Below are 23,511 nucleotides of genomic sequence, written 5' to 3'. Positions count from 1 at the left end.
ATCCCTAGGTGCAATGTAATAGCTAGATATGCTGCGATTAAAGCTGTTGTTGAAGTGATGCCTTTCTATACTCGAACACTTGGGAGGTACGCATTCCGCATACCGAACAGCAGGAGGGTACTGATGTGTACTTTAGTTCCTACATATTGTGCAATCCAAAATTTATTCTATAAGCTTTCTTCGCAGAACTGACATTACAATTCTGTCGTTTATTGAACTTGTGAATTGATGTTAACGTTGTCAAAATCTTGTGTGTTTCTTGATTCGGCTTTCTATTGTTGATCATAAGGCAATAAGTCGACTTTTATTTGTGACTCCGCTTTCATTGGACTGCGTTTGCAATTTTGTTTTATATGTTAGAACCTCAATTCCTGGTTACGATGTGTGTACCTCTGCAAAGCGTGTCCTTTGTTTCATCACACGTGTGCTACTGTCACTGTATGTATCGTTGGCGTGACAATAAAGGCATTAGTGCTGAATCCGAACTGAACTCGCTCTTAGGGAATACTTTCTGTGTTTCCATTTTACTTTTTGCTCAGCTTAAAAGTAAGTTCTCCGTGGCTTTGTTGCTTCAGCGCGGCATACTAAGATGTAATGTCAGGATATGTAGCGTAAACATTTAAAACTAAAGTCATGGCGCTGCCTCGCAGGGGGCCAGATGCTGGATGAACAGCGTATGGAGATGGAGCGACTCAAGAGCCGCCTCATCGAATCCGAAGCCCGTGCGCGCCACCTGGAGACCATGTTGGACACCAGGGACCGAGACATTGGCAAGGTACATTGGCCTTCTGACCACGAACAAGTTTAATCGTACATATAGACAGCGCGCATGACTCTCCCGATTGCGAACGCGGGCATTTGGATTCGTCGAGGTCAGCTCTTAGAACAGGAGTCTCAATCAGGCGGCCCGGCCCGCACATGACTGTCCTCGTTCCATTTTTTTTTCTTGATAAGTATGTTCATGAGCTAAATAGACTTTACTTGTCTCGAGCATTTTTTTTTTTCGGGAGGCATCCCATGCGGTCGCCATGTGTTGAAACATAACCGTTCAAGAAAAACTCTGTATCCATAATCGGAGTCCATATTTCAGTGATTCTGGAGACAAGTATCAATCTCAATTCGTGACGGCAGATCCCCTTCAGAAAGGACCTATTTGTGAGGTACTGAAAAATGCCGTTAACGTTCAGTGGATTGTCGCGTGAAATAAACTGAGAATTTATTGCGAGCTTCGGAAGAGTCGAAGCGTCCGTGTCACATATCCATCGCGCCATTGAGAAAGTTACGGTGAGGTCACGCTTATGTCTTTACGGAGCCTGTAAATGACTGCCCCATGCATGCTCGAAAAGTACGTGTTTGGGATCTCCAGCTCGTCTTGCTGGCATTACCGGAGGCATCGGCAACACTTACCTTGTTCACGTAAGTATATCGTAGAAATCTTGTGCACCTCGTTAACGCGAGTGTTAAGGGGGCATTAAAGAGAACAAATAATTTCACTTTAATTACGAAATGACCTTTCCACACTATTATAGAAATGTCACTCTTGCCGCGAGGTGACGTCGTGGTAAGTCAGTGGACGACTGACTGACATACGAGACACGTGGCGCCGCCGCCTTGAAGTTCCCGCACAAACTCGCTGTGACGTCATAGAGTTCAATGGCATCTGCTGGGGTTTATATGATGCTCAAGTGGTAAACAGGTAATCCAGTGCATTGATTGGGTAATTCGCTGCATTGATAGCTAAGGGAGTCCCAAACCTAACATGACAAGCTGCGGAAATTTCACTGAGCCAACGCGGTCCAAATACGAAAAGACACTTTGAAAACCATAACGTCATACTGACGTAGCGGTGTTGGAGCTTCGGCGTGAAATTCAAATATGGAACTGTGACTTCCACTTTATCTACTAATAATGAAGCTAAGGTCGCTAAGCTAGTAACAATACCACAAAGATTACGTTATCAGCACTGGTCTAGGCAGGGGTCCGGGGTAGGAGGAGGTGGGTGGGATCGAACTCCCCGCCTCTAAATGTCTGTTTTGTATATGCATATATACACGCACACATACAAACGAACGAACATACATAGTGGATGGTACAACCTACCTCCCTCCCCCCTTCCCCTCTGAAAATAATTTCTGTCTACGCCCCTGGATATCAATCTAAACTGCTTTGATGTATCACTTTAATGTCTGTTTAAGACAAGCGGTCACTTACAAGTCCCTACTGGCGAGGCCTATATGTAGACGTAACCAGCCATCAAAAAAAGTGGTAATTTGCCGTTAGCTCTCGTCACGAAACAGCGTCATTTCACGTGCCACAAAGTCAAAGTTTTCGACGCAAGGTGTTGATTTGACGATCTGGCAAAAACAGTGTGTGCTGGAGCGCGGAGGAGTTGAGAACAACAACATTGACGCTGGACGCACGGCCGGCGATGGTTGCGCCACCCCGGAACAAAGGCGCTCCCTATCAGAGGAGCTGCGAACTACTTACGGAAACCATATTACCATGATGGAGGCCATCTTGGACACCAAGGTATGTTACTCGACACTCGCTGGACGGAACGAAGATGACTGGTCTCCTTATCTGGAACTTTACTTAGATTCATGAATAACAAACCGCTTTTTTTACGTTTGGGGCAGGCGCACCTGCTTGTTCAATTCCATTAGTACGCTTGAATTATGGGGCAGTAGATACGTAAGAATTATAGCATTCGTAAGCAGTGACTTCGCAAGCTTGCGCCTTCTGCAGCGATGCATGCATTTTCTGAGATCAAATTGCTGTATGTGCATGGATTTCCTTTTAATTTTGCTTTATTATTATTGTTATTATTATTATTATTATTATTATTATTATTATTATTATTATTATTATTATTATTATTATTATTATTATTATTATTATTATTAACCAGACACCTGCGCTACGCAATATAAGTAATTATTTTCATGTACTAAGCAAAACAATTAACGCTCAGCGTGAAGTGGAAGCAACGCCCACCACAGAAGCTCTCATTGAGTGAATACTTTAAGTACCGACGCCCCATTGGCGCCTCATCGATGCATATTAAACTGAGAGAGTTGGTATGATTGCATCGTGAAGACTAGCGTAGAGGTACTCGAGCAAAGAAAGGGAGGCGACACTTTGCTAGCTGGCACTTGCGCTTTCGGTCGCTTAGCAAATAACGTTGTGCTGCACAACAGGAGATCGCTAGGTTCAATTCAAGGCCACATCTCGAAGGGGACTAAATGCAAGAAAGCTCTTGTAATAGGATCTCAGTGCTCGTTTTATAATCCTAGCTGGAGCATTTGACCTTTACCGTTACGCAGTTGCAGTGTTGCTTTTCGGACGCTAAACCAATCTAACGATTTCATCTTACGATTTAATCTGAAGATTCAATCTTGCAATAATCAGCCTTGCATCTCGATCCTTCGACGCTTGTTCCTCGGCATCAACATTCAATATCATTCGATGATCATACATAACATTATAATGGGAGAAACGCAAATGGTTATCGAACTGGTAGCCTCACCCTATAATGAGCTTTCTTATTTAATTAAGCGAATCGCGACGCAAATTTCATTATAAGTGCGTAGAAAATCACAAATATAATAAATCAGAGAGAAAATAATAAATCTGACGTACTCATTTATTTTTTTTACAGTGGTTTAAATTGGGTACGACAAAGTATTGCCTGGCGATCTTTCTAATTAACAGTGCCTTGTTGCATGTGAATACTATGAGTAGCAGCACTCCCTGCTCTGGTAGACATTGCTTTGGACCATGTGTTAAGAAGGAAGCTTTAGCTCAGGGGCACGTATCAAACTGCGAACAAAGAAATCGCTTTTTCTCGGCAAACCACTGCTCCGAACTTGGTTAGACTAGTTACGTCTCAATTGAAAAGAAATTCTTGTGCCTGCCGGAAACAATTCTTTCATTCAGTCTGTCAAATTCTTTGCAGAAATGTTGACAAATGCAAGATCGAGAAAGAAGCGACACACAAATATTATGTCTGCAATTCTGCAAATCAGGAATAACAGAAGATATCGAAACTTTAGTAACTGCATCTAATGTTGCCTTTAAAGCGAAAAACTAATGATGTATAATACACCGCTTTCATATATACCACTAATTTCTAGGTTAGACCTCTGCAAAGCTTCCTTGAACATTGCAACAATTTTACATTCGATCTGAAATTACACATGCAATTTGTACGCTTTAGACGCTGTAACATACGCAGCTTAAGGAAAACGGCATCTGTTTTTGATGCTGAGTTAGGGATTCGTGGACTTCGTGGGTTACAATAAATTTTGTTTCATTGTTACAAGATTTCGCGAAATGACTACAATTCAATATCCACCCTCAAGCGCAGCAAATTGCATTCAAATCGGCACAGTGGTTGTCTAGTCGAAGCATTTCTTCGTTTGACGTGTAAATAAATTGGTAGAAAAATCTGAGTTCCTCCCCGAGCTAATGCTCCTTCGGAAGGTTAAATTTTTTTTATTTGTTTGTGTTTGCCTCGTGCCCCCCTTTTTTGTTGTTTTGGTTTCCTTTTTCGCTTGCTGTAGATAACCCCACCCGTTCCCCGCATGCGCTGTGTCCTGCGCACGTCAGGAGGCACGCATCAGCATCCTGGAAAGCGAAGTCGATCTGCTCGAAAAAGAGCTCGAACAGAGGAACCGCTTGACGCGAGCAGAGCTCAACGCGCACACCCCACAGCTGGTCACCGGTACGGACGATGGCTTGGTGAGTAGAACAATATTGTGAACGTGCTACAAGCAACATGACGATACGCTGAGTACGCTTGACGACGACACTATAGATACAGAAGATATCAGACGACCCGTTGGAAGTATTTCAGCACATCGCATCTGGCGATGAGCACAGGCATGCTCAGGCTTCTCCTATAAAGGGAGAGGAGGGGAGGGGGAGGAGGCGGAAAAGGACCCCTCCCTTCCCCATAAAAAAAGAAAGAGATGAGGACAATGTGTACATCTCTCGAGACGTTAGAACACACTTCAGCTGTGGCCGGAGTCAACCTGCTTTTTTTTTTCTTTGAAACAATAACAATGATGATAATGGACCGAAAAAGATGCGATTATGAACACAGGGAGAAGATGTGTGCGTCGCCTTGCCGCCCAAACTTTGCGCTATAACGCTTAGATATTTCCACAGTACACCGCAGAGGGGAAACCACGATACTGTATTGTTGGACGCGCTGGATCAAGAGAAGGGCACAGAGGGCCTCACAGAAAACCGCAAAAGGAACGGCGTTCAAAAATGCGGTATTCTATTCCAACTAGCCCAAGAAACAGCGCTCCTCAAATCAAGACGACGCAACAAACGACAGCAAACAACCTGTTTTGTGCGCCAGTGTAAGGAAAAACAGACGAAGTCTAAAAAAAATATCCCGTTCCGCGAGACGGGTTCGTCAGAGTGCGCATCGTATTTTTCATTCGCTTAGTGCAAATCGATGACCAGCAACGATTACCAGTCATTATGAAGAGTGAGTAAGCGCGACTAGACAGGGACGTAGAAAAAAGATATGGCTCATCCCTCCGTCATAGGAATCGGTATAACACGAAAGTGTAACGTGTCTTCACAGAAGTTGTGCTTATCGTGTAGTGATATATGAGAGCTTCTACAATGTCTATTGGTGTTTTGCAGCTATAGCACCGTTTGACGTGGATGCATCCATGTTGACAGCATGTCTCTATCGCGACGACTAACGCCCATGATCATGATTAAACCGTTGTGGTAGCTGAAGTTGTGAACATATACTTGGAATCAGCGAATCGTGAATCGCGCGTAAAGATGACATCAACAAGCTCATAATCAACGCTGGTACCCGATATGCACTTCTTCAAAACGTCGTCAATTAAGGAGAGAAGCGGCAGTGTGTGCTTACTAGTAATGTGTTACCGACGCCTGTGTTCATGCATATACTACCACACTGCGCTTCAGCAACACAGGAGGCAGAGAATCATCGCTTGAGCCACAAACGCGTGCGTCCCGCTGGCCTCTGTCTCGCTCCACCAAGGCACGACATTCTCCCGTCGAAATCGTGTCCTTTTTGCAAGGCGTATTGCAGCAGTTTTGTTAGTCGGTGCTCTCGCCGGCGCACGCTAACACGAAGCGGGAGGCAAAGAACGTAACTGCGTCTAGGTTTCATCGGCGACGCCAGCGCGGCCAGTGTCACTCGCTGGTTACGAGACGCTTTAACCATGGCCTCTGATATCGCACACGGAATCTCGGAGTAAGCGCTAGTAAATGTCGATCGCGACGCATTACTTCTTTTCACGTCTCACAGACGGCGGCACCGCCCCGCTCTGCCCCGCCTACCTACGCCGCCAACCATGGAGGAAGGAAAAACTAAGGAGAGGCCCTATCGTATCCCAATGCATTGCGAAAAGTGTGGCGGAAGTGACGTCAGATTTATGGGGCAAACAAGCCGATATGGGGCAAACAAAACAGCAGACGCCCCGCGGCGTGCTCTCCGCGGTGGTTCGCTTCTGTTCGGATTTGTAGTCCCGGCGTAAACTTAGCGCGTATTGTGCGGTTCGCACGCAGTAAAATGTTGCAAGCAGACGTTTACCAGGCTGTTCGTGCGCGGCAGGCCCGAGCGTTGCGTGCTGAAGTTCTTCGAGGAGCGTTTTTGTGCAACAGTACAGAAATTACCGGTACGTGCCGTAATCAAAAACATTCTGCCCCTGCCTCATCGTATTCGAACTCACCTAGCAGTGACTTACGCGTTCTGCTGAGCGTTGGGCCTTTCTTTTCCTTTCTTGTAGCCCGATTTCCAGATCTATTGCCCGATTAGCGGTTCTTTGTTCGTGAATATGGAGTGAGCGCAGTAGCTATTCGGCGCAACGCGTAACTTCACGTCGAAAAGAAGACACCGCCGTATTGTATACGCGATCGTGCACATAAAGTTTGTAATTCCAGTGCGCACACAACACAAGCACGCAGCGAGCGCACACCGCACGATACATACATCACGTAGTCCGATAACAACAAAAGTTTATTGCGCTTTCGTTTGAACGACACAGCCTCTAAAACGTACGATGTCTTCAGCGCATGGTATGTACGGCGCGTCAGACGCCAAAAACAAAATTTCACGTGTGTTCCGAGTTGACACAACGAGTAAGAAGCAACAGAGCGCACATCCGAGTGCTCCGCATGCAAATACCATGCCTTAGTGATCAGTAATGAAACGAACGTATACGTACACATGAAAAGTGACACCCGGTACTGCTCGCAGTATACACGCGATTTGCACAGGGTATACACAACAGCTGGGCATTGCGTAGCTTTCCTAAAGAACACACACAAAGAGCAGCATGCGTGAATCGACTACACCGCTAGCACGGCGAAAAACAAACAAAAAAAAAAGGCTGCAAAGTTTCGCGATGCGCGCATGCGCTTGCGAACGTCGCAACGGAAGTCGCGAAAAGTTTCGCTGCGCCTTCGCTAGGAGGCGATGCGGGTGTTTGCGATGTGGCGGCTTCACGAGTGTGACGTCAGGGCCTCTCCTTAGTATTCCTTCCTCCATGCCGCCAACAGAGAGCACCGTGCGAAAGAGGATGTGTGAAAGATATAAGGCGCGTTCGTGGAGTGTCCGTCATCTGGCAAGTTGGCTTAGTCGGTTGAGCGTCGGGCGCTTACCGTCGCGGCCGCAACGTCGTGGGTTCGATTCCCAGCGGCGAAAATTTTTCTTGGTTTTTTTCTTTCTCACCCGTTGGCGTCCATTTTATCAACGTCATAACCGTGACGGAAGTACTTGGTGGACCCCGGCATAAAACACTTTCGTGTTAAAAAAACAGACAAGGACACAGCGTTACTTTACGTTTATTGCGCTGTGCCCGTGTCTGTTTTCTTTCTACGTCCCTGTCTAGTCGCGCTTACTCACTCTTCGTGGATGCAAACCAACTAGCCCTCCGACGTATTTTTTACCAGTCATTACCACTGTAATCGAATACCAACTAGCCCCATGCTGCAACCCACCGTAAGTATTTGTCGGCACTGCTCGCTCGACTGTTCGCGAACTCACATCTTTTCGTTGTATCGCTGCTCACTGTATAACTACCCCCCCGCCCCCGCAAAAAAAAAGGGGAAGCTTGAAGAACACCGCAGGACTGAAAAGCGACTTTAGACGGAAGCTGTTGAGCGAAGGCGGCGAAGGAGTTACCCAGGTGATTGGAACACCGACCTTTAGTATGCACTGGCGCCAAGTGTTGGAGCCGCTGCATTTGGAACATTGTAATCTGTGTGTGCTCGCTCCTCTCGAAACATTCGTATTCTTCGCACCTATATCTCTTTCACCTTTCACGTATCGATATCTCCAAAAGTCTGAAAGTTTTGTGAACGAACGTGATGGTGTGCGAATGGGCGCAACTATAACGCGCGCCATTCGCGTGTATAGATGTCTTCACTCGTTCATCTAACCTCACCACGATTCAGTATGGGTCTCACGAGCGTTTAGATATGTGCCACAGGCACTTTTTCTTCACAGAAGCCAGGCTGAACCCAACCGGGCTCAGCTTGCTTAACTTCCCCGCTTTTTCTCGTATGACTACTCTGTACTGTCTGACTGATCGCCATGCACGTTCTTCGCCTCCATTATCTCGCGCAGCAAAGTGTAGTTCCGCTTTGCTATCAGACTTTTCCTTTCGTCTTTCCTCCGCAGTCCTCGAAAAGTCTATTGAGGACAGCACTTACGCAAGCTGCTACCCGTGGTGCAAATCAAACGACTGGAGTGAGAGAGAGAGAGAGAGTGAGTGAAAGAGAAATTTTATTTCTGAAGGATATTAGTCCTAGTCGCTGCTTTTATACTCGAGCTGACTCCTCGGTCTTGGTGAGGAGTGCATTTGCGCCGACCTGTTGGTGTGTTTGATGTGGACTAACAGCAGTTGCCGTAATGTATAGTGCAGTTCATTGGATGGATCAGTTTCTCCTGCAGGTGTAGGGAAATGAGAGCGGAAGGTCTGACTGATGCTGTAAGAAATGACATCAGCTGGCGCAACGCGAGGCTCTCGAGATTACTGGGAGGAGACTGTAAGGGACAGTACTGGTATGATGACGATGATAACGGAAGAAAAGAACGTCCTCCGTCGCAAAGTGAGAGGACAGGGCATTTGCTTTTTTCTTTTTTTTTTCTAAAGAAAGACATTATGTGGCAGCGGCTACTTCTCGTCGCTTGAATAGCACGCTGAAGTGTAAAAAGAAAGAAAAAACACAGGAGAGCACATAATAAAGTGGAAGAGCAGGAACGGGCAGTAGTTTGAAGACCACGGCACCAGGGAGCAATCAAGCGAGAATTCTTTTTCACATATCAACGGTTTTTCTAGCATACGTAGGTATAGAGGTGTCCTTGACCAGCACGCCGAATCTGCAAATGACATTTTGTGTGCGCATGTTTGGGACGCCATCAGTCTCCGAATGCTTCCTCGCGAATACATACATGTGTACGTACACCTGTATTTTTCGATCGATAAACGGTGGTACAATGAAAAATACCATTGGAGCAACGTTTCGACAACATCATTAGATAACCCTCTGTGAAACATTCTTTCTTTACCAACAGTTCGCCACTTCAAGTTTTCCCCTTGTGAATCTTTGTGAGGTTTTCACTTCTCTCTATCTCCGGCTGTTCGTTGCTATCCAACAAAGTGCCGCCGACTAACGTGACACAGCTACTTATAAAGTTACGTCGTTTGCGCTTCCGGGATTCAATTAAGTGCTGACATTATTCGTGTTCGCAGCTGGACGAGCTCCGGATCGAGCTGAACAAGCGAGACCAGGAGCTCCTGGCCATGGGAGCCAAGATGAAGACGCTAGAGGAGCAACACCACGACTACCAGCGACACATCGCCGTGCTCAAGGAGTCCCTGTGCGCTAAGGAGGAGCACTACAACATGCTACAGGCTGACGTCAGTATCTCTCGTGTCGCTTCACCACATGCAAAACATTAACGCTGGATTAACGAAACTCCTTGCTGCGCAACTTGGTTCGTAATTTTAACTACTGGGTAGCCTGGTTTCAACGCAGGACAGAGAGAGAACGCCGTTCTCTCTCTGTCCAGAGAGACACGCCGTCCGCCTTTCATTTAATCGACGTGAAAATCCTAGGACCGTGCTAGAATGATGAGCAAGAGCCGCGATTCTGATGCTCCGCCGAGTGCACGGTGTGCGAATGAGAGCTCGCCACATCCTCGAGGCTGTGTACTCGAGCACGTGTGCTGCCGCCTCAACTTCGCACATAAGCGGCTTCGTAGTCACTCACGATTTCGCCTAAAAATCGGCAAAGGGTGCCTTTATGAACGCAGCATTGAATACGAGTACAAGAAATTGTGCTGCCGCCTCAACTTCGCACATCAGCCGCTTCGTAGTCGCTCACGATTTCGCCTAAATATTGGCAAACGGTGCCTTTATGAACGCAGCATTGAATACAAGAAATTGTGCTGCCGCCTCAACTTCGCACATAAGCGGCTTCGTAGTCACTCACGATTTCGCCTAAATATTGGCAAAGGGTACCTTTATGAACGCAGCATTGAATACGAGTACAAGAAATTGTGCTGCCGCCTCAACTTCGCACATAAGCGGCTTCGTAGTCGCTCACGATTTCGCCTAAATATTGGCAAAGGGTACCTTTATGAACGCAGCATTGAATACGAGTACAAGAAATTGTGCTGCCGCCTCAACTTCGCACATAAGCGGCTTCGTAGTCGCTCACGATTTCGCCTAAATATTGGCAAAGGGTACCTTTATGAACGCAGCATTGAATACGAGTACAAGAAATTGTGCTGCCGCCTCAACTTCGCACATAAGCGGCTTCGTAGTCACTCACGATTTCGCCTAAATATTGGCAAAGGGTACCTTTATGAACGCAGCATTGAATACGAGTACAAGAAATTGTGCTGCCGCCTCAACATCGCACACAAGCGGCTTCGTAGTCGCTCACGATTTCGCCTAAAAATCGGCAAAGGGTGCCTTTATGAACGCAGCATTGAATACGAGTACAAGAAATTGTGCTGCCGCCTCAACTTCGCACATAAGCGGCTTCGTAGTCACTCACGATTTCGCCTAAAAATCGGCAAAGGGTGCCTTTATGAACGCAGCATTGAATACGAGTACAAGAAATTGTGCTGCCGCCTCAACTTCACACATAAGCGGCTTCGTAGTCACTCACGATTTCGCCTAAAAATCGGCAAAGGGTGCCTTTATGAACGCAGCATTGAATACGAGTACAAGAAATTGTGCTGCCGCCTCAACTTCGCACATAAGCGGCTTCGTAGTCACTCACGATTTCGCCTAAAAATCGGCAAAGGGTGCCTTTATGAACGCAGCATTGAATACGAGTACAAGAAATTGTGCTGCCGCCTCAACTTCACACATAAGCGGCTTCGTAGTCACTCACGATTTCGCCTAAAAATCGGCAAAGGGTGCCTTTATGAACGCAGCGTTGAATACGAGTACAAGAAATTGTGCTGCCGCCTCAACTTCGCAAATAAGCCGCTTCGTAGTCGCTCACGATTTCGCCTAAATATCGGCAAAGGGTGCCTTTATGAACGCAACATTGAATGCGAGTACAAGAAATTGTGCTGCCGCCTCAACTTCGCACATAAGCGGCTTCGTAGTCGCTCACGATTTCGCCTAAATATTGGCAAAGGGTGCCTTTATGAACGCAGCATTGAATACGAGTACAAGAAATTGTGCTGCCGCCTCAACTTCGCACATAAGCGGCTTCGTAGTCAGTCGCTCACGATTTCGCCTAAAAATCGGTAAAGGGTGCCTTTATGAACGCAGCATTGAATACAAGTACAAGAAATATTGCTGCCGCCTCAACTTCACACATAAGCGGCTTCGTAGTCGCTCACGATTTCGCCTAAATATTGCCAAAGGGTGCCTTTATGAACGCAGCATTGAATACGAGTACAAGAAAAAAAGCCGGCAGATCCCACGCATTGTGGGAATCGATGTAATGCGAAGCAGCCAGCAAAGAGCTGCATACATCGTCTTGTATGTCATTGAGGAAAATGCGTGTCATGGTTTTCATGTTAACTCCTATTATTTATGTTCGGCACACAGTAACGTCGCGCAATACCAACTTGGGGGTCGATCAACCTAGAGAAACGGCCGCCAGGGCACCATGAGCGTGGCACGTAAGTCATGCTGTACATGACATGCGTGTCATGACTTTCATGTTAAGTCGTGTTATTTATGTTCGTCACACAGTCACGTCGCAAGATACCAATTTTGGTGTATATCAAGCTAGCGAAACGGCCGCCAGCGCACCATGAGCGTGGCACGTAAGTCATGCTGTACATGACATGCGTGTCATGATTTTTATGTTAACTCGTGTTATTTATGTTCGTCACACGGTCACGTCGCAAGATACCAATTTTGGTGTATATCAATCTAGCGAAACGGTCGCCAGCGCCCCATGAGCGTGGCACGTAAGTCATGCTGTACATGACATGCGTGTCATGATTTTTATGATAACTCGTGTTATTTATGTTCGTCACACGGTCACGTCGCAAGATACCAATTTTGGTGTACATCAAGCTAGCGAAACGGCCGCCAGCGCACCATGAGCGTGGCACGTAAGTCATGCTGTACATGACATGCGTTTCATGATTTTCATGATAACTCGTGTTATTTATGTTCGTCACACGGTCACGTCGCAAGATACCAATTCCGGTGCATATCAATCTAGCGAAACGGCCGCCAGCGCCCCATGAGCGTGGCACGTAAGTCATGTTGTACATGACATGCGTGTCATGATTTTCATGATAACTCGTGTTATTTATGTTCGTCACACGGTCACGTCGCAAGATACCAATTTCGGTGCATATCAATCTAGCGAAACGGCCGCCAGCGCCCCATGAGCGTGGCACGTAAGTCATGCTGTACATGACATGCGTGTCATGATTTTCATGATAACTCGTGTTATTTATGTTCGTCACACGGTCACGTCGCAAGATACCAATTTCGGTGCATATCAATCTAGCGAAACGGCCGCCAGCGCCCCATGAGCGTCGCACGTAAGTCATGCTGTACATGACATGCGTGTCATGATTTTCATGATAACTCGTGTTATTTATGTTCGTCACACGGTCACGTCGCAAGATACCAATTTCGGTGCATATCAATCTAGCGAAACGGCCGCCAGCGCCCCATGAGCGTCGCACGTGTCATGCTGTAGATGACATGCGTGTCATGATTTTCATGATAACTCGTGTTATTTATGTTCGTCACACGGTCACGTCGCAAGATACCAATTTCGGTGCATATCAATCTAGCGAAACGGCCGCCAGCGCACCATGAGCGTGGCACGTGAGTCATGCTGTACATGACATGCGTGTCATGATTTTCATGATAACTCGTGTTATTTATGTTCGTCACACGGTCACGTCGCAAGATACCAATTTCGGTTCATATCAATCTAGCGAAACGGCCGCCAGCGCCCCATGAGAGTGGCACGTAAGTCATGCTGTACATGACATGCGTGTCATGATTTTCATGTTAACTCGTGTTATTATGTTCGTCACACAGTCACGTCACAAGATACCAATTTCGGTTCATATCAATCTAGCGAAACGGCCGCCAGCGCCCCATGAGCGTGGCACGTAAGTCATGCTGTACATGACATGCGTGTCATGATTTTCATGTTAACTCGTGTTATTATGTTCGTCACACAGTCACGTCACAAGATACCAATTTTGGAGTATATCAAGCTAGCGAAACGGCCGCCAGCGCCCCATGAGCGTGGCACGTAAGTCATGCTGTACATGACATGCGTGTCATGATTTTCATGTTAACTCGTGTTATTATGTTCGTCACACAGTCACGTCACAAGATACCAATTTTGGAGTATATCAAGCTAGCGAAACGGCCGCCAGCGCCCCATGAGCGTGGCACGTAAGTCATGCTGTACATGACATGCGTGTCATGATTTTCATGTTAACTCGTGTTATTATGTTCGTCACACAGTCACGTCACATGATACCAATTTTGGAGTATATCAAGCTAGCGAAACGGCCGCCAGCGCCCCATGAGCGTGGCACGTAAGTCATGCTGTACATGACATGCGTGTCATGATTTTCATGTTAACTCGTGTTATTATGTTCGTCACACAGTCACGTCACAAGATACCAATTTTGGAGTATATCAAGCTAGCGAAACGGCCGCCAGCGCCCCATGAGCGTGGCACGTAAGTCATGCTGTACATGACATGCGTGTCATGATTTTCATGTTAACTCGTGTTATTATGTTCGTCACACAGTCACGTCACAACATACCAATTTTGGAGTATATCAAGCTAGCGAAACGGCCGCCAGCGCACCATGAGCGTAGCATGTAAATCATGCTGTACATGACATTCGTGTCATGATTTTCATGTTATGACTTGTCACTTATGTTCGTCATACAGTCATGTTACGCCATACCAATTTTGGTGCACATTCGATTAACCAAGCGACCAGGAGAGCACGAAGTCGTAGGCGGCTAGATAGATAGATAGATAGATAGATACGGTCAAAGTCGCAGAAATTCGCTAAGAAATGCTTCGCATTTAAAATTGTGCTGCCGCCTCAACTTCACACATAAGCGGCTTCGTAGTCACTCACGATTTCGCCTAAATATCGGCGAAAGGTTCCCTTACGAACACAGCACTGAACACCACGACGACTCCATCGCACCGCTGATGGAGCCATAGGCCACAGGCACGCCTGAGTTACTTCATCATGAAAAACCTCCGTGCAAGGTCTGGTTACATAACAGAGTTCGGCTGCCTATCCAAAAGAGCTTTACTTGTGACCTGCATAATAAAATGTCTCACAAAAAATAAATTAGGTTTACGTTTTATCCTTTAAGAAAACAACTACAAGATAAAGAAAATACTTGGAATGGTGCGGATTATACATCTGCTACGGATTCATCCTCAAACAGGCGGCACGATCTGCCTAAGGAATGAAAAAAATCACAGCATATCCACGGAGTGAATGATGATGAGTGGGCGAAGCTGCGGAGGTTCATCGGTAAACCGTGAATCTTCCGTGAATTCTGCCCAGTACATCATCACCGACGTGAGATCGGGCGCGTTTATACTAAAGGTTCGCTGAGTTATGACGACTTGCAGCTCACTTTAATTTTACATCTACGCTGTGAATTTTCATTGTTTAGAAAACCATTGCTTTAGAAAACATCTGGCGTCTTTCGTTAAGCAGCTGGCGTCTTTTCGTTTTGCTTTAGAAACATCTGGCGTTCTTTCGTTTTGCTTTTAGAAAACATCTGGCGTCTTTCGTTGGTTTATTTCATCAATCAACGGCGTTTTGAACAAAATTTTTATTGTTTAATCACGCACAGGAGAAATCTCACCAGGCACTACCTTGGAGGTAAACAATGGCTGCTAATAGGAATGAGACACAGAAGAAGTCGGCTTTTAGCTAACACTTACACTTCTACTTCTACTAACGTTTCCTACTGGAACATGCCAATGGCTGCTAATGGGGAATGAGAGACAGAAGAATTCGGCTTTTAGTTAACGCGCACGCTGCGAATTTTTTATTGTTCAACAACGCACAGGAAAAATCTCCCACCGGCACCACCTTGGAGGTCAAGATCTGGTACTAGCGTTACGACTGGTTACGCACTACTACGAGGGACGAACGGGTGCCGCCTTAAGGAGCTTCGCCCCTAAAAGCAGAATCGCGTTTGGGAGTTGTTCGAGGAGGTGTTTTAGGGGCGAAGCTCCTTAAAGGCCAACTCCGGCGATTTTTCGAGGTCGATGGATCTCAGTGAAATTCGCTGGGTACGTTCCTTTGCACGTTTCCGTCATTTATGCCAAATTACAGGCTTGAGACATGCGCAGATTGTTTGCAAATGAATTTTAAAGATTGTCTGCAAACGCCCTCCTGGCTTCCCACAATTATTGGCAACATTGCGTCTGTGACGTCAGTGTTGGCAAGGCGGCGGAAGTGACGCAGCCGAGGGCACCGCTAACTTCGGCGCTGAGGCCGCTACAGCGAGCGTCTGCTGTGCACAAGGCGACAGACAGCGTTGGTTTGGCCGGCGCTTCGCTGGTCGTCCCGGCTGTCACAGTTTTCATACTCCGCGCCGGCGTGACCGGCATGCCTTGCACGACTTCCGGTTCGTTAGTAACAACGTCTACGTCATACGTAGACAGTACACTCGGTTGGGTTTCGGTTTCGGTGTTGCGCTTTTTTGCTTATTTAAAATTATTCTCCAATTTGCCGAGTATTTCTGCTATCGGGCCCGTAACAGGAGCGTCTCAGGAACATAAAAGCACCATTACTTTAACATGGCCAAAAAATCGCCGGAGTTGGCCTTTAAGGCGGCACCCGTTCGTCCCTCGCAGTCGTAGTAGTCGTAGTGCGTAACCAGTCTTACGCTTTGACCTCCAAGGTGGTGCCGGTGGGAGATTTTTCCTGTGCGTTGTTGAACAATAAAAAATTCGCAGCGTGCGCGTTAACTAAAAGCCGAATTCTTCTGTCTCTCATTCCCCATTAGCAGCCATTGGCATGTTCCAGTAGGAAACGTTAGTAGAAGTAGAAGTGTAAGTGTTAGCTAAAAGCCGACTTCTTCTGTGTCTCATTCCTATTAGCAGCCATTGTTTACCTCCAAGGTAGTGCCTGGTGAGATTTCTCCTGTGCGTGATTAAACAATAAAAATTTTGTTCAAAACGCCGTTGATTGATGAAATAAACCAACGAAAGACGCCAGATGTTTTCTAAAAGCAAAACGAAAGAACGCCAGATGTTTCTAAAGCAAAACGAAAAGACGCCAGCTGCTTAACGAAAGACGCCAGATGTTTTCTAAAGCAATGGTTTTCTAAACAATGAAAATTCACAGCGTAGATGTAAAATTAAAGTGAGCTGCAAGTCGTCATAACTCATCGAACCTTTAGTATAAACGCGCCCGATCTCACGTCGGTGATGATGTACTAGGCAGAATTCACGGAAGATTCACGGTTTACCGATGAACCTCCGCAGCTTCGCCCACTCATCATCATTCACTCCGTGGATATGCTGTGATTTTTTTAACCTCCTCGGAGTTGTTCAAGTGATGCGTAAGCGTAGAGCTTTATTGTAGCTTGCAGCATGCCGTCTTTCACCTTCTTCCTAGCGTTCGTCAGCGTCTGGAAGGGTCCTACAGTAGCCGCACCCCTCGACCACAAAAACGCGAGTTTGGCAGCGAATTTTCGCAGAGTATCAGTTTTCTCATGCTTCAGCGCAAGGCAAAACGAGGGCGCAAATAGAGAGACGAGTACACAACGCCACTAACAAGTGGGCACGGTTTAAGGAACTGGGGTTTATTGCGCACGGTAACAGCATAAATGCCAATGTACAAGAAGGAAGTAGACGGTGTCAAAATCGCCATCGCACCAAATATCGCTTTACAGGAACAGCGCCACCGCCACCGCTACCGCGACAAGAACACTACCTTTTTTGAGACAACGCAACAGTTGGGAAGCTCACACAAGCTTTGCTTCTCTTCGTTTCAAACACCTAAATCATTTCTCTGGTCATCTGAATTTCTTGTGATCCCTTTAGTTCTATTAAACATAGGCTGACAACCACAACGCACGCAGTGTGCGTCAAGACTACTCGTTGACAGTTTGTTAAAGCATTGTTAGAATGATCTCATATGGGGTCATTTAGGCATCTGCCTGTTTTTCTAATGGACTCTTTTCCGCATGACAAGGCGATGCAGTAGACGAAACCTTCCGCGCATAGTACAAACTGTTCGCATTCGCAATGTTTTTTACTGCAGCTATTACGCGTCTGCGTGGGATTGTTTAGACGTGCGCACAACCCAGAAAGCTTTAATCGGGCGGCAAAAATGGTGTTCACTCCAGCTCTTTTACCTATCGGTGTTATAGGAGGTGTTGTAAGGTTTCCTTGTATTCCTCCATGTCGGCCTTACATCTTGTCCTAGAGAAGGCTTTTAAATGCGTAAGCTTTACTATGTAGACTCAATCATGAAACTATGCATCCGTCCGGCGCTTTGTCTCGTGAGACTATTACCGCTACAAATAAATAAAATAAATTTTCTTAGCGTCGCCTGGCTTAACTCGGGCTTTGAACCTTATTATACGCTCTCCGTAAGTGTCATATCATGGCGGCATTCACATTTCCACTAAACTCCAGCAACACTCCTTATTCGGCAATTTTTAATGACTTTAAGTCTCCATCGTCGCCTGAATTTTGGTCTTGTTTAGCTTTACACTATATGTTGCTTAGCGCTTGCCTATTCCTTAGCACCAATTACAGTTAGTATTCAACGAAGTAAATACGATGTATGAAACTTTTACGCAGTCGTGTTTTTCATCTTTGTTCTATCTTCCATTGAAATAAATAAGCCCGGACTCTATATATCTGTTTTAAAGGTGGAACTGCATAAACTGCATAAGAGTACAAATTGTTTCGGCGTTTTTTTTTAAATATCAGCCGCCGCCGTGTTACAATGGTTACGGTGCTTGGATGCTGACGCTAACCGCGCGTGTTCGATGCCGGCTGCAGTGGTCGCATTTTCGAATTTAGGCGCACGTTGATTAACCTCAGCTGGTTGAAATTTCCGGAGCCCTCGAATACGGCGCGCCTCATAATCATATCGTGGTTTTGGTACGTAAAACCCCAAAAATGAAAAAGTATTTTTGAATTCACCCGCTACAAATGGCGATTAATCATTAATCGACGAAAAAAACTCTAATCGATAAAGTTTCACCGATTAATGGCTGAACTGGCGCACGATTAATCGTTAATCGATTAAAAGTTAATCGGCCATCCCTATTTTCCAAGGAACAGTAATTTTCTCTGGGGACACGAAAGTCGCGGGATCAAATCCTGGCCGCGGCGGCCGCATTTTCGATGGAGGCGAAAATTCTAGAGGCCCGTGCACTTAGATTTACGGGCGTATTAAAGAACCCCAGGTGCTCGGAATTTCCGGAGCCCTCCACTACGGCGCCCCTCATAATCATATTGTGATTTTGGGACGTTAAGCCCTAACAGTTATGATTGATTTTCACTGGAGTGGAATTTCAACTACTGTTATTGCCGGAGTAGCCTCGTTAATTAGGGTAGTCAGCTTTGTTCTTAGGGCAACCTACGGCGTGTTCTGTTATTGCGGGCACGCAGTAAATGTATTCTCATCACACTGACAGGTGGAAGAACTGCGGCAGCGGCTGGAGGAGAAGAACAAGCTGATAGAAAAGAAGACTCAGCAGGCGCTAACAGCGACGCAGGAGCGCAACCACCTAAGCCAAGAACTGCAGGAGCTTAGGGACCACATGGACATCAAGGACCGAAAGATAAACGTGCTTCAAAGGAAGGTGGGTTTGCAATGATTATTATATCGAAACAAAAACAGGAAGAAGAGGATGATGTTCCTATGTTGATTGGCAAGTACCCACTCAGGGTGATCGGCCAAGAGTCGGGTGGATACCTGCAACGAGTGATAAGCGCATTGATCATCTTCTATATGAATGAGCTCCTCCCAAACCAAAGATCTACTGCGTTGAATCATGCTGATTAGAAGTAACTGATGTGTTCCAAATAATGTAGCCGTTAAAACTGTTGAGAATGGGGGAGGTCGCTTAATAATCAAAGTGTTTCATCAAGGGATAATGGCTCTCAGAAATATTAGCAACAATGCAGGTGAAATGCATTTTCAACACACTTCATGAACCTTGCAGATCGAGAACCTGGAGGACCTTGCTGAAGGAGAAGGACAACCAGGTGGACATGGCGCGTGCGCGGCTGTCGGCGATCCAGGCGCACCACTCGACCTCGGAGGGCGCCCTGTCCAGCCTGGAGGAGGCCATCGGCGACAAGGACAAGCAGATCGTGCAGCTGCGCGAGCAGCGCGACCGCGCCGAACAAGAACGCAACGAGGAGCGGGACCTGCATGAGCGCCAGCTGGCCGAGTACCGCATGAAGATGCACGCGCTGGAGAGCGAGATGGACAAGCTGCAGAGCCGCCTGGAGAAGGCCAACGCCGAGAAGGAGCGTTTGGAGGCACGTCTCGAGAACTCCCAGTCCGAGTTGGGACAGGCGCGCGCCGAGCTGGACAAGATCCAGGCCGAGGTGAGCCGCTCGTCCGCCGACTGGGAGCGACTGCGCGGCGAGCACGCGCGACTGTCGCTCGAGAACGATCGCTTCCGCGAGCACGTGGGCCGCCTCGAGCAGCCCACGGTGACGTCGTCGCCGTACCGGAGCGCCACCAGCGTACTGCCGCTGCAACAGCAGCAGCACGCGTCCGACGAGCGCACCCAAGAGAAACTCGACCGCGTACAGGCCGAGCTGCGCCGGGCGCAAGCTGAACTGAGGATGACGCAGGCCGAGCAGGAGCGGGCGCGCGGCGAGCAGGAGCAGCTGCAGGAGAAGCTGGAGCGCTCCCAAGGGGAAGTGTACCGACTCAAGGCCAAGCTAGAGAACGCGCAGGCCGAGAGAGAGGCTCTCCAGGAGGAGTACGACCGCGTGCAGGGCATCGTTGCCCGAGGCCAGTCCGACAGGGACGCCGCGCTGGCCGAAGCGGAGACGCTTCGCGCCGAGCTGGAGCGCGTCCAGAGCGCTCTAACCAAGGCGCAGGTGTCGCAGGAGAAGACGCAAGCGACGCTCGATCGGGCGCAGCTGGAAGCCGACAGGCTTCAGGAGAAGCTGGACAAGGCACTGGCCGAGACGAGGAGACTGGCAGCCGACCGCGAGCGCTGCCAGGACGAGGTGCAGGGCTTACAAGGGCAGTTGGCACAGGCTCAGCTGCAGGCTCAGCGGGCACACAAGGAGAAGGACACGCTGCAGTCAGAACTGGAGCAGACCAGGGAGAAGGCCGACAGGGCGCTGGCTTTGCAGCAGAGGCTGCACAAGGAACGCGACGCCGCCCAGGCCGAAGCGGACGCACTGAGAGACCGTCTTGACTTACTCCAGAGTCAACTAGCCAAGGCACACAAGGAGCGAGAGAACGTCCAAGCAGAGTTTGAGGTGATGCGTGACAGGCACGACAAGGCGGCGCTCCAAGCGGAGCGGGGACGAGCCGAGGCCGACGCAGCACAGGCCGAGTTGCGGGCAGCGCGCGACCGCGCCGACAAACTCCAGCTGCAGCTGCAGAAGGCCCAGGAAGAGAGGGAATTGTGCAGACTGGAACAGGACAAGCTCCGCGAGAAGCTTGACAGGGCACAGGCGGAAAGCTTCAAAGCTCAGACCCGCTTGGACCAGGGCCAGGCAGAGGCAGACCGCTTGGCCCTGGAGTTGGACAAGTGTACGGTCCTGCTGGCGAAGACCAAGGAAGATCACAAGCGATCTCAAGAAGAGTTTGAAGGCTTGCAGGATCTGTATGTGAGAACGAACGCTCAGCTGGCCAAGACCAAGGAGGCCGAAGAGAAGACGCGACAGGACCTCGATCGCTGTCAAGTTGAGCTGGAAGTGGCCCGCGATCGTTTGGATAAGGCACAGCTGGAGGCGCGCCGTCTTCAAGCCGAGCGCGATCGGCTGCAAGCCGAGGTAGACCGCATGTCTCTAGATATGGACCGCATCCAAACGCAAGTGGGGAAGACGCAGACGCATCACGAAAAGTCCCAAGAAGAACTAGCAAGAATGCAGGTGGAGTTGGAAAAGCTCTACGAAAAACTGGATAGGGCACAGACCGAGCTTCGCAAGACGCAGAACGAGAAAGATCGCCTTCAGTCGGAGAAAGAGAGCCAGCAGGCCGAACTGGAACGCTACCAGGCGCAAATGGCAAAGTACCACAATGTCCAGGACAAGTCTCAAGCCGACTTCGAACGGCTGCGTATCGACGTCGAAAAGATGCGCGACAAGTACGAAAAGACGCTCGCGGAACTCAACAAAACAAGCGAGGAATGTGCCAAGCTCAAAGCCGAGCTCGACCGAACGCGGTCGGAGAAAGGTGTCACCCAAGAAGAACGACAGGCGCACGCTAATGAAATCGAGCGTCTGTACATCGAGGTTGAAAAAGCAAAGGACAAATACGAAGGTGCCAAGCTCGAGGTCAAGAAACTTCAGGATGTGCGCACCCAGCAACAGGCCGAAAATGAGCGGTTGCGCAGGGCTCTGGAAGCTACACAGGCCGAACTCAAGAAGTCCACCGTGGCGGCGGACGATAGGCAACGCCAGGAGATCGAAAAGTTAACGGTCGAATGTCAGAGGCTTCGTGAGAGGGCTGACCGTGCCATCCAGGAGAGGGATTCTCTTCTCACCGAGCTGAACAAGGCTCAGGCGACGCTGAATTCGCTGCACGAGGCCAGCGAAGGAGACCGGCAGAAGAGTACATCTGAGGCCGAGCGTCTCAGGCACCTTCTGGGTCGCTCCGAGGAAGACCTCCAGAAGACGGTCGCCGAGAACAGCAGATTACAGATGGAAGTGGAACGGTTGAAACAGGACGTTGAGGACGCCGAACGGTACATCTCGAGCGTGCAGGAGAGCACGCAGAAGGACCGCAATCAACAGGAAAGCCTTCGAGCGGAGACGAAACGGTTGCAGGAGACCCTCGAGAAGGTACAGGAGGAACTGCGCAAGACCTCCCAGGAACGAAACAGGCTCCAGATCGAGGTCCAGGAGTTGGTCGCCGAACTGGAACGACGTAGTGGCACGGAAAATGCCGCACGTGCGCAGGAGGACGCGAGGATACGGGGCGAGATCGAGAAACAGCAGCAAGAAGTGCAGCACCTGCACAAGGAACTCAAGAAGAGCACCCAGCAGATGCAGAAGCTCGAGGCGGAGAACAAGGAACTCAGAGCCAAACTGGAGAGAGCGCTGGACTCGGCCGCTCACGCGCAGAAGCAGTCAGAAGAGACGCAGGCCGAGACTACGAAACTGAGGGAGGCGAATCGAATGCTGAAGCAGCAGCAACAGCAACTGCAGCAGCAGGCAGCCGGAGGAATGAAGGAAGGTGAGCGCGAAAAGCTGCAGAGAGAATTGGACAGGATGCAAGTGGAAATGGAGAGCCAGAGAGAGGAAGCGTCGAAGCTGAGGAAGCAGCTCGAACAGTCTCGGGCGGAAATCAAGAATTTCTCAGTGGAACGAGATCGTTTCCAGGAGCAGTTGGAGAAGCTGGTTCAGGAGATCGAACGAAGGGAGGTCAGTGGCGCCACGTGTGTTCGGTCAGCGAATGACCACCCCCAGCACGCCCGTTATGTTACCTCAAACCTGGAAGTAGTGGCACGTCACTTCTGTTTTGTTGGTGGATGGTTAAGTGGATCGTTTTCCTCAGTTCCTCTGGCTTATTTTCGTTCCGAGTACGATCTTGATTTGAACGTTGCGGTTCATTTTCTGATGTTTAGTTCGATACTTTGTCGAGTTTGCAAATTTTAGAAAATGCTTTTTTCGTTATGTTCTGCTTCAACGCTAGAGTCACAATCCTCTTTGTGTGATTCACGATGTGCATGACTGACTGCATGTCGCTTTCGTTATACCTTGACCATTATGATTTTTGCATGTCCGTGGTAAATATTGAAATTGGGCATGCTGTTTAATGACATGTCAGTT

The 23,511-nt window shown here is 48.2% G+C and overlaps 1 protein-coding gene across 1 annotated transcript in view; it reads left to right on the top strand.

Moving 5' to 3' along the window:
* LOC119396285 (trichohyalin-like) overlaps positions 1–23,511 on the top strand; it is a 110,373-nt gene that overhangs the window by 63,457 nt on the left and 23,405 nt on the right. Inside the window, 5 exon segments of the mRNA XM_049417029.1 lie at positions 651–775; positions 9,756–9,923; positions 19,176–19,343; positions 19,707–19,724; positions 19,726–23,103. Coding sequence (XP_049272986.1) covers positions 651–775; positions 9,756–9,923; positions 19,176–19,343; positions 19,707–19,724; positions 19,726–23,103 — 3,857 coding nt within the window.

The sequence above is a fragment of the Rhipicephalus sanguineus genome, chromosome 6 (assembly GCF_013339695.2).
Source record: "Rhipicephalus sanguineus isolate Rsan-2018 chromosome 6, BIME_Rsan_1.4, whole genome shotgun sequence".
Lineage (NCBI taxonomy): Eukaryota > Metazoa > Arthropoda > Arachnida > Ixodida > Ixodidae > Rhipicephalus > Rhipicephalus sanguineus.
Note: the sequence above shows the minus strand (reverse complement) of the source record. Positions and strands in the feature narration are given on the sequence as shown.